The following is an 11,787-nucleotide window of genomic DNA, read 5'->3' as shown; positions in this document are numbered from 1 at the left end:
ATATTCATACTTCAAAGAAGATGGACTTACTTACAAACAATATAACATTTTGTGTGGATTTTTTAACTAACATCTTGAGGAAATAGGATGTCCTGATGTTTTCTTTTCTTTAAAATTGAAAGAATGTGAAAGCTATAATATTTAGTAGTTTGTTGCTGTTAACTTTTTAAATCCTTTAAGGATAGTATTGAGAACATTTCGGCCGTTGAGGGAGAGAGCAGGCTGGCCCAACGTCATCAGGGGCTAGCCTGAAGATACAGTGTATCTTAATTGTAGATTTTTCTTGTACTGTTATATAATTTTCTTGTACACCGCTATGATCTATTTGGAATAGCGGTTTATAAATAAAACATATTATTATTATTATTATTATTATATTACACTCAGCCACACTTAAAGCATTCTTTATAGTGCATAAGTTGTACTGATGCCATTATAATGTTCAGAGAGGGTGGTAGTATAAATTGCATTGCTTAAGGTAATACAGTCTGTGCCAGGGTGTTGGCAGCTGATAACTTTTAGTGTTCACTAGCCAGGGTAGACTTGTACTGAAATAGCACAACTGCTGAGAGAAAGAATACAAATGTAATAGAGCCCAAAGCAAAGTGCAGTCTTTCAGCCAAAATGTAGTCATCTACATGTTTGTGTCATCTTCAGGACTAGGAGGAGAAAAAGAGAAATGTAGGGTAGGTAATGAAAGACTAGAACCCTGTGCCATCTTCCTGTAAACTGGACAGAGTTTGGGTAAGTTACCTTTTTGGACTATGGCTTTAAGAATCCATGAGACCATGCTGCCTGGAGAATGCTGCAAGTTGTAACTTTCCCAAATTCTGTTCTCAGATCCATTTCAAGCTCATTGCTCTCTGAAATAGAAAAGCCCATTTCCCCCTTTTTGTTTCTCCTCCCAATTTTTCAGTCATACCTAAACACTGTCTTCCTCCATGATCTCCAAAATGAGATAGGCTGTCATTTTGTCTATCCATGAAAGGAAGAAATTTACACTTTGAGTTTACATTTCTCCCAATTACTTCCCTGCCACGGTAAATCCTCTGTTTTGGCCGACTGTGTATTTACCCATTCATAATTCTGGCTGAAATTTTTTTCTCTCCTGTCAATGCTTCAGGGGACGCACCATAAAACAGCAGAAATTAAATTTTGGAGTACAGATCCCCAAATCCACTAACCAGGATAGTCTGTAGTCTAAAAAGTAACTTTTCCAAGCTTTCTGACATACAAATTTAAAACCGAATTTAAAAAAAAACATAGAAATCTACCACTTACACATTCTTTCCATGTTTACCATGTATTTTTGAGAACGTGCAATGTTACCCTTCTTTCAACAATCCAAAGCATACATGTGGCTGCAGAAATGTTGGCAGTAAATGGGATGAGGTTTTTCTGCTGAGCTAATAACATGGAACGGCGCCTCTTCTTTCTTTCTGTTTTGGTTATATAAGTTTATAAAGGGGCTGATGTCATTGCAGCAGTGGTAGAAATTCTGCTGAAGAAGCCATTTATCATATCAAAATTATATAAATGACTGAAACCATACACACAACCTAACTTTGAAAAGGATTTTAAACAACACTCGTGAACTCTATACTGAAGGGAGGACAGTGTTCATAAGACAACATCCCTGACCTCTTCTATCCTAAAATTGGATTGCCATTCTAAGTCCACATGGTGGCTTCCATCAATGGTAGTTGGAAGCTCTGATGTCAGCGGGATGGTCAAAGTGGATGTGAGAGATTTTGTGTGCAAAGTGTCACAACATGCTGTTGAGTGGTCTTTGCTTTCTTTCTTTCTTTCTTTCTTTCTTTTGGCCACAGTATAAAAGTCCTCTGACCATTTGAACCAACTCTGTTGGATGACAATGTGAAAATGCAACAGTGGTACAGATATATATATATATTTAGCTGCCAACATTGCCATGGCAGAGGCCTTCAAATGAGTCCATGTTCTGTTGGACTCACTTCAAGTTTTCTACCATCACCATTCTAGTTCTGTCCCACTCATTTTATCACAGTCAACTCCTAAGTGAACTAGGAAGCTTGCTTGGCTCCACTTTGTGGGAGAGGACAATTAGGGACAATTGAGTTGGTCACCCTAAGCCATTTCAGTATGCCAGAGAATACTGTCAGGGATTTGACAGGATCACCTGGCAAGGCAACAGGAAACTCCCCAAGAGGCATCAGGAATCCATCTGGATCCACAAGCCTCCTGATGTGGACCATATTAATCAGACCCCTGTCCTTGCAAAGGCTCAGGGTTCCAGTGAGTCTAAACCCCAACAGGCAGTGATCAATCCATGACAATAGGACTAGTTCCTCCACACCCAGATCACCATCCCTCCCAGAACAGAAAAGCAGGTCAGGAATGTGTTCTGCAGGATGGTGGCAGCATATATTACTTAAGACCCATGGTTGTCATGGCTAACATGAAGTCCTGTGCTGCTCCTGACAGGTGCAACATCTGCATCGATATTGAAAGCTGAGAGGACTCCAACTCAGCCAGCTGAGGGGAGACAACTGAGCAGTGGGGTGGGCAGTACACTAACAGTATCCCTGTTATGTCCCAGCCACCCACCTGCAAAAATACACACTCAAACACAACAGACTGCAAGGCAGGCACCTGGTAAGGGGAACGAAATCCTGATAGATCCGCTTCAACTCTGGCTTTGGCTGCTGCTGTACAGATGAGCCAGGTGGACAAAGCTGGAAGAGGTTAACCACTCCCAGGTTCATCCAGCTATGTTCCCAACCATAATACAAACCAGATTAGCATGCTCATCTAGGGTCAAGCCCTTCATCAAGGATGTTTTTCTATTCATGGATGTGGCATTTTCAGCTCAAGGAGGCCTGCTGCCAAGGTTATCCAAACTATGTGAAGTGGCAGACGTAACCAACACCCTGTGGCACTCCCTTTTGCTATGACAATAAGATTGCCTCCTCACACCATATCTCCTTCTGCCTATTACTGTGATAATGGCTGCTCCCTGGGCTGCTTCTTCAGTGTTTTCCATGTAGAACATTTTCTTTTACAAAGAGGACAGGTGGTCCTCTGGCTTATTAGCCAGTAACTGGCTGAACACCTGGGGACCAGTTCTCCAGGGATTGCAGGGAACAGTCTGCCAAAAGAGCCACAGAGAAGCAAACAAGCAAGAAGCAATCAAGCAGGTGGAATACCTTTTCTTGTAATATGAATCCATTAATTCATATTTTAGTTTCTGTAACAGCAGAAAACAAGCTCACTCCAACACCTACTCCAACACCTACATGATATTAGGTGTGTCAATATGGCTATCATGTGGCATGTCTCATGTACAAGGGTTTTGCTTCAGGTTTTTATTTCATGCTCATTTTAAACTGCATAGGGATAGAATGAGGACGCCGCCCACCCGCCTGTTTCCATCTGGGCAGGAGCGGCCCAGAGGACTCTGCTCGCCGCCTCAGCGGCATTTCTCCTGGGGGTGGGGCTGGTGGGAGCGGCCCCTACAAAGCCGGCCCGCCGGCCTCCCCGAAGAGGACGCCGCCCGCCCATCTGTCTCCATCTGGGCGGAGCGCCAAGGACTGTTGCCTGGTCCCACCATTGGGGACTCTCTAGAGGGAGGGAGATTGAGGAGAGGGGTGTAGTTAGCTTCTTTCTTGTTAGGAGTCTGTTGGGACATGGATTGTAATGCTTTCCCTCACATGTCCTGACTTTTCTTTACTTTTCTTTGTTCTTGTATACTATTTATTGTATTATTAGATTGTTTTACTATTTGATTGAATAATAATAATGGATTTAATGATGTATAGTATTATATGGTTTTTATGATGTTTGTAACCTGTATTGTGCTGTATCTTATTTTGTTGTAAACCGCCGTGATCATAGGAACGGCGGTATATAAATAAAATTTCATTTCATTTCAATTTCATAGAATAGCAATTTCAGCATTTGCAGGGAAATCATCAATTTTGTACCTCCCAAGAAGACTCATTGCAAGATAAAGAGCCTGTACAGACAGACCCAAATAAAGCTGCTTCTGGTTACTTTGGAGGTATGCAGTTTACATGATGCATGTGTCCTAAGAGGCCAGAAGTCGTATCAAAGCCACACTCCAGTCCTAAGGACTGGAGTGAAGCTTTGACGCAGCTTCTGGCCTCTTAAATGCGTGTGTCATTTAAACAGCATACCTCCAAAGTGACCCAAAGCAATTTTATTTTGGCCTCTCTGTACGGGCCCATAGTGTCCCTTGGCTCAGCAATCCACACATTTGCAGGGCTTGGGTTCATTTAATAATAATAATAATAATAATAATAATAATAATAATAATAATAATAAAATTTTATTTGTATACCGCCCTTCTGAAAATCAGGGCGGTGAACAACAGGAAATAACAATACAAATAAACAAATTTTGTACACATGAAATCTTGCACAGCTTTGAAATGCTTATGGCTAAATAGGTCTAAACATTTTAAAATGCACAAAGCATGTTTTGGTCAATGGGGAAAATGTGCACAAAAACATACATTATGAAAAGTGCATAGTTTGAACATTAGGAGAATGCCTATGAAAAATGTGTGCTCATTTTCTTGCACGAAGGAGAAAAAAAGATGTTTTATGCAATGAATGCAGGTGCGTTTTATAGAATCTCAGAGCCTTTCATACCTAACCCTGGATTCATGTGCAGATTGGAATTAAATTATTCTTCAGATTATACACTTCATACTTTTAAAAATCACAGATGTCATTCTTCAAGGGGGGAAATGATTAAAGTGCATATAAAAAGATGCATTTTAAGGATAACATGGGTTTAGAAATGTACATTTTGAAAAAAGTATATTTAGAAATTCATCTATATATCTCTAAATTTTAATTTTCTGTGTTGCAATTATATTTAAATTTCTTAGCAATATTTTCAGTGGGAAAAAGTTTACTCCCAAACAGGAGGGAACCTATTAAAGAACACATGTGAAACTGACATGAACGAGAAAGAAATATAGTAGGCCCTCCACCAGTAGTGTCACTAGGGATGGTGCCACCTGGTATGGTAACTCATGGTGTCACCTCCGCTATTCACCTCTTCCTATACCACAGCATACAGAATCCTTAGTAACTTTTTGTACTAATGTTACTCATACTTCATAACAAATAATGGTAATAGTTGTGACATAAACAACTAGCATTTATATTGTGTGTATAATATTGTAATTTAAAAGTATAATTTTAATTATGCTAGTTGTTTTATGTCACAACCTCATTCTGGAGGGGAGGGACTACTGACAGAGAGATATTTACCATCCCTCATCAGGTTTTAGTAGATCCACCATTCCACACCTCTGTCAGTGCTGTCTTTGTGCTTGTTGTGCCATGGATGGGTGCATGTTTTTTAAAAAAAATAAAATTCTTAGAAAATTTGATTCATTGATTTTGCAACTACTTGCAAAAGGCAAGTAGTTGCTAAACCAATGTATCAATTCTTCGGTCAATTTATTTAAAAAGAAACCCATTGTCCTCCTCTTCATCCTCTTTCTCCTCCGATCCCAGGCTTCATTCTCCTCTTCCCCAGATCTCAGGCTTCATCCTCCTGCCTTGTTCCCCACTGGGTGAGCTTGGGCAGGTCACACTATATCAGCCTCAGGGTAAGATAAGGGCAAACCTCCTCTGAAGAAATCTCCCCCCCCCCATTCCCAAGTCTGGCTGCCCGAGTTGCTGCTTACATCACACATGATTGATAGGGGATTTTGAAGTGGCACTAATAGTGGAGGCAACAATTGTGCAAAAAAAAAAAAGCAATTACACTGGAGAAAGGAAAAGATCCCGGTTTAATAGTGGGAATGAGGGACCTTTTGGAATTGATTACCAACACACAGCAAAGCCAACTCAGAAATCGCTTTAAAGTGCAAGTGGGAATGGGCCCTTAGAGTATATGAGAGTTAATCCTCTATGCAACAAAAAGCAAGTCCAGATTCAACTCTTATGACTCTTTTTGTGCTACATGTTGAAAGCAGAAAACAGCTGTTTTTATGAGAAAAGTAATCTAACTTGAAATTCAGAAGCAAAATAATAGTAGCAGTGCTGGCCTCCTAAATCTTTGGTGAGAAACCCAAAGTGGGTGGCATATCTATTAACAGCTCTTAAACCATCCATCTTGAACAGGGAACAGGGCCCCCCAAAACACCAGCCTCAGCAGATCTGAGAGCCAGGTGGGTACTGAGGGAATAAAGCAGGTCTATATTTATTAGATGATGTCATGTCATACATTGTAATATATCTCTATTAGATATTACATGCATTACACATTTGGAAAATGTATTAGCTCTCTTCTTGAGAATATGATTCAACAGAGTGAAGTAGTTATACACAGTTCATAAAGGACAATTAAGTTATCCCATTAAAGTACCTTCTGACATTTAAAAAAAAGATCCAGCACTTATGAAACATTTGATTCTGGGTACTATAGAACAAAAAAGTAACTTTACCAGCTTCTGAGGGGTATAAATCAGTCATACTTGTGAAATAAATAATACTTTATGGTTTCTTTCCCAGGATTCAAGGAGCTGCAATCAAAAACTGCAATGTTTCTATGAGCTATGGAGTATACCTCACTTATACTTGTGAACTAAACATAGTCAAAAGAAATAGTTTTGAAATTTGGGGGTAATTACCACATTACTCCAGAAAGAATTCTTATGTATATACAGAGGAAGTGTGTGTATGTGTATAATGTATATACATATATTATGTGTGTGTGTAGTATACATACATAAATTATGTTTGTGTGTATATGTATGCATGCACACACATGAACACGCGTGTGCATGCACAGGCACACACACACACACATATTTGTATACATAAGGTATATATAAGTGTGACAACTACAGTGGGCCAGTCTGAAACATTACATTGCCTAAGGCAGAGGATAAGAATGCACTTTCATCAAACTCATTCGACATACAAACACCAACCAGACAAACAGTTAAATTTCATTTCCACATTGATAAAGAGCAAAGCATCCTTCACAGTGGGCAGCAGGGAACCTACAGGAATCTGAGTAGGTCATGTTAACTTACACAGCTCTGTCAGTATCTACTGTATATACTCATGTATAAGTCTAGAAATTTTAATCAAAAAATTGACCCCAAAAATCTAAGTTGACTTATCCACGGGTAAATGTAAGTGCCATACTGTAACTCTTACCAAAAAAAGGAATCAGCCTCTGATGAAAGGCAAGAGCTTAATCTGTCCTGGAAGCACTGATTCCCCTTTATTATTTCATCCATCCAGTCTTTAGTGTGAACATAGTGATGTCTGCTTGAATTTTGTAATCCATTTGGTATTGTTTCCCTTTGCTTCATTCTTTACATCCTTTGTTACATGCCCCTAAGTTTTACCCTTGATTTGTCCATGGGTCATATCAAAAGCCATAATTTTGATCCCAAAATCTGTCCTCGACTTATACATGAGGTCAACTTATAGTCAAGTATATATGGGTACTACCTATGGTGGCCATTCCACTTAATTATATACAGCTCTCCATTTAGTAATTATATCCATAGTACCCAAAGTACATAAACCCTTCACCAAAGTTGATTTCAAGGAGTCTGCACAAAAGTGTGATTATGCACAAGGAGGCTCAAACATTGGAGCGTCTGTGTGATGGAGGAAAATATACTTAACCAGTGTCTGGATATAAGAGGAGAGTTTTGTGAATATCATGGCTTATCAAACAAACAAACACAAATCAATGGGTCCTGGAGCAAATTAAATCTGAATTCTCACTAGAAGCCAACATGACCAAAGTGAGGTTATTGTACTTTGGACAAATCATGAGATGACACGAGTCAACAGAAAAGTATGGTAATGCTCGGCAAAGTGGAAGGAAGGAAGAAAATAGGAAGATCACATTACAGGTGGAATGAGTCAATAAAGGAAGCCATAGTCCTGAATTCCCAAGACCTATACAGGACTATTGGTAACTAGGCCTCTTAGAGGCCTCTCCTTTTTTGGGTCAACATAAATCAAAGCCACCTGCATGGCAAAGGTCAACAACAAATATGCACTTCATTACTAAACAAAAGAAGCAATGAGTAACAATGTTACTTTTTAATTTGTCACTTCCAGGTTCTGCCTCAGATGATAATGCAGGATTACATTTATAGACTGGATCTGCACTGCAGAAATATTCTAGTTTGACACTCCTTTAACTGCCATGGCTCAATGCTATGGAATTCTAGGAAACATAATTTAGTCTTCTCTGTTAGAAAGCCACAACAAACTACAATTCCCAGAATGCTGTAGCACGGAGTCTTGGCAGTTAAAGTGCTGTCAAACTGGATTATTTCTGCCATATGGATGCAGCCACCACAGTCCCCTTAGGCTACATCCATACTGCAGAAATTATCCAGGTTGACACCAATTAAACTGCCATGGCTCAGTGCTATGGAATTCTGGGAATTGTAGTTATGGCACCAGAGCTCTCTGACAGAGAAAACTAAATGTCTCACAAAACTACATTTCCAAGAATTTCATATCATTGAGCCATGGCAGTTAAAGTAGCGTCAACCTGCATTATTTCTGCAGTGTGGATGCAGCCTTGGAAACATAAAACAGGAGAAGCTCAATAGGGTTTTCACTTTGTGCTCAGGGATGAAACAAGGAAAACATCACTCACCTGCTCAGGGTATTTACTGCCAACTATTTCTGCAACTGTGTTAAACGAATCAGCATCAGGATAGGTTTGGGCTCCCATCTTCAAAGACACAACAACTTTGGTCCCACGAGAAGACATTCGAGCCATTAACTCAGCATCTTCCACTGAAACGCAGGCAACAGGAATCTTGGGGATGTCTATTGCATATGACTGAATTCCGGTGTGTGGACTGTACAGAAGAACAACAAAAATAAATGTGTTATAGTGTGCTAGGGATGTTCAAGGACTTCATTTGGTCCACATTTAGAAACAAACCAACTTAATCTGTGCCTTTGAGATTAATGTGCACATTGGATTCTCTGGGCTTTGTATTATCTTCATATTTTATGTTTGCATTTCTTGGCTCAATGTGTACCCAAAATACATTTATAATAAATTTCTTTTGGAAATGCAAATTTATTGAAAAGCTAGATTCAAAGACATAAACTAGCACTGAAATATGAATTTCTCTGTGACTTTTTTTTAAAAATAGGTTAATGCAGAAGAGTTGTGAATGAACACATAGGCGGGATACAGACCGCCCAAAATGGGCAGTCTGCCGCCACCCTGGTTCGCTGTATGAGGGAGCCGCAGCGGACAAACCACGCGGCTCCCAGGTGCAGCAAAAAGGACCCACAAAAAGTGGGTTCTTTCTGTGGCGCTGTTATGATGCTGCAAGGTGCCAATGGCGCACTTGCAGCATCACAAAGGCACCGAGAGGTGCGGATGCTACGTGTCCGTCATGTCAAAATGGCAGCACCCGTATGTACAGGGCCCCACCATTTTGATGCCCTCGTCACATGCGAGGGGCGAGTTGTGTTTGGAAGCGCTGCCCCTCACATGTCATGACTGCGCCCCGTAGGGTCCATCTATCCAGCACCCTATAAAATTAAATTAAATCATATGGAATCCCAATCCTCAAAAGTAAGTTTGAAGAGAGGGCCTTCTTGCTGGCCGCTCCTTTCTAGGCAGGGTAAAATATACCCATCCTTGCCTGCCTTCCATCACCAGGCAAAAGACTTTGGAGAACAGATTGCTTTTAAAAGATGTCATGCTGTATTGGTTTTTAATAGCATTTCCATATTTTCTTTTCAATGCATTTTCAAAATTGTTTCAAATGTCGCTGATACTTCAGTTACATTTTAAAGAAACTATTTATTTATATTTGTTTTCATTTGTAAGCAGCCTTAACTGTCACTTCTGAGGGAGAAGGTCAGATATAAATGAAGTGCAAAAATGAATGAATAAACTCAAACAAAGAAGAGTAGGTTGATCCGTCATTCTTACACTCAGTATACAATTTAGAGAAAAAGAGCTTTGGAAAAAGTTACTTCATGGAATGCAGTTCTCAGAATCTCCTAGTCAATGGTAGGCTCTCCCATTTTCCAGGCTCTGGTTCTGTAATTTATTTTAATAACTGGATTTGGTGGAAGAGCATCTTTTGTATAATGTCCAAACCAGGGATGGGCAACTTCTAAGAAAAAGGAATCTACAATGCCCGCCCAACCCATCCTCTGTCCCTCTTTGGCACTGTAGAGGGATTCAATGGAAGAGGAAGAAAGATCTATAGGTATCAGACACCAAAATATAACATACGTCAGGGGTGGGGAAGTGCAGCCCTCTCAGGGCTGTTCTGTGGCTTCCAGGGCCTAACAAAGTCAAACATCTATGAGGATATAGGCATATTTTTGCCACATTAATCACCTTTCCCTGGGTTATCTTTGAGCCAGGAGAGGACTTTTAAAAAACCAACAGGAAATGAACTGGGTTTTACATGTGTTTTAAGTATTTAATCTGTTTTAATCATGTTTTTAATAATGGTGGTGTTTAATCCCTTTTTAACTTTCATAAATTAATGTTTTAATTGGGTCTTTTTAAAATTATTGCAAGCCACCATTTTGGGAGAAAGACAGAATATAAGTGTAGTAAATATAGTTTTTGTGGGTTTTTGGGGCTATGTGGCCATGTTGTAGAAGATTTTCTTCCTGACGTTTCACCAGCATCTGTGGCTGGCATCTTCAGAGAATGTTTGCCTGGAAAAAAGTAGGTATATATATACTGTGTGAGCCTGGGAATGCAGGAGTGATTTGCATTCTCTGAAGATGCCAGCCACAGATGCTGGCGAAATGTCAGGAAGAAAATCTTCTAGAACATGGCCACACAGCCTGAAAAACCCACAAAAAACTATGGATGCCAGCCATGAAAGCCTTTGATTTCATGCAGTAAATATAAATTCTGATCACTCTCTGTTGTTAAGAAAGGCCTCTTCTGGGCCTAAAGTGGTTGAGAAGGAGTGAAAGCATGGCAAAAATACCTCCACATTTCCAAGAGAGCATTTGGGGGGTGAGGGTACAGGTTTTTGACCACGATGCAGTTTTCCTAGATTTCCTGGTGATTAACTGTGCACTCCTGCTGTCAGTTATTAGCCTCAGATAACAGTCCAAAATATGCAGACTTTTGTAGTCTGGTCAAGATGATACCAAAATTATTCTATTTCAGGGTGGAAATGATGTGGCTCATCAAATGTTGTTGGGCTACAAGTTCCAACAGCCTCAGACAGTTTATTCAATGATAAGGAATGGTAGAACCTATAGTACAACAACAACAACTAGAAGGCTGCACAATCCCAACACTTACTTTGCTTGATTCCTATGAAAAATACTACAGTTGGCCCTCCACATTTGCGGCTTTGACTTTTGCTTTTATTTGCAGATTGGATTAATGTGCTTTCTCTAAGCATCTCTAGGTTCTCCAGCACAATTCTGTGCCAATATCCTCTGGAAATCATGATGGAAGACCTACACATTCCTAGAGGCAATACTCCTCTAAGCATTTATATGTCCTCCAGCACAATTCTATGGTCAACTTCCAGCCAATGTTGACCACAGAGTTGCATTAGAGGACCTAGAGATTCCTAGAGAAGTGTTCTCTCGGGTAAAAAAAAGGTGTTTTTTTTTTTCATTTGCAGTTTTCCACTTTCACAGGGAGTCTTGTGCCCCTAACCTCAGTGAATGTGGAGAGACCACTGTACATACCCTCCAACTGTTCTGATTTGGCAGGGGCAGTCCCAACTGAGCACCTGTCACTCCACTTTTTCAGCTGCTTTAA

At 40.0% G+C, this 11,787-nt stretch overlaps 1 protein-coding gene across 1 annotated transcript in view; it reads right to left on the bottom strand.

Annotated features, from left to right (window-relative positions):
- CPQ (carboxypeptidase Q) overlaps positions 1–11,787 on the bottom strand; it is a 355,408-nt gene that overhangs the window by 270,961 nt on the left and 72,660 nt on the right. The window contains exon 4 of the mRNA XM_042464939.1: positions 8,662–8,869. Within this exon, the coding sequence (XP_042320873.1) occupies positions 8,662–8,869 (208 nt within the window). The remainder of the gene's footprint in view (positions 1–8,661; positions 8,870–11,787) is intronic.

The sequence above is a fragment of the Sceloporus undulatus genome, chromosome 4 (genome assembly GCF_019175285.1).
Source record: "Sceloporus undulatus isolate JIND9_A2432 ecotype Alabama chromosome 4, SceUnd_v1.1, whole genome shotgun sequence".
In the NCBI taxonomy this organism is placed as follows: Eukaryota; Metazoa; Chordata; class Lepidosauria; order Squamata; family Phrynosomatidae; genus Sceloporus; species Sceloporus undulatus.
This window is presented reverse-complemented; position numbering and strand designations above follow the sequence as displayed.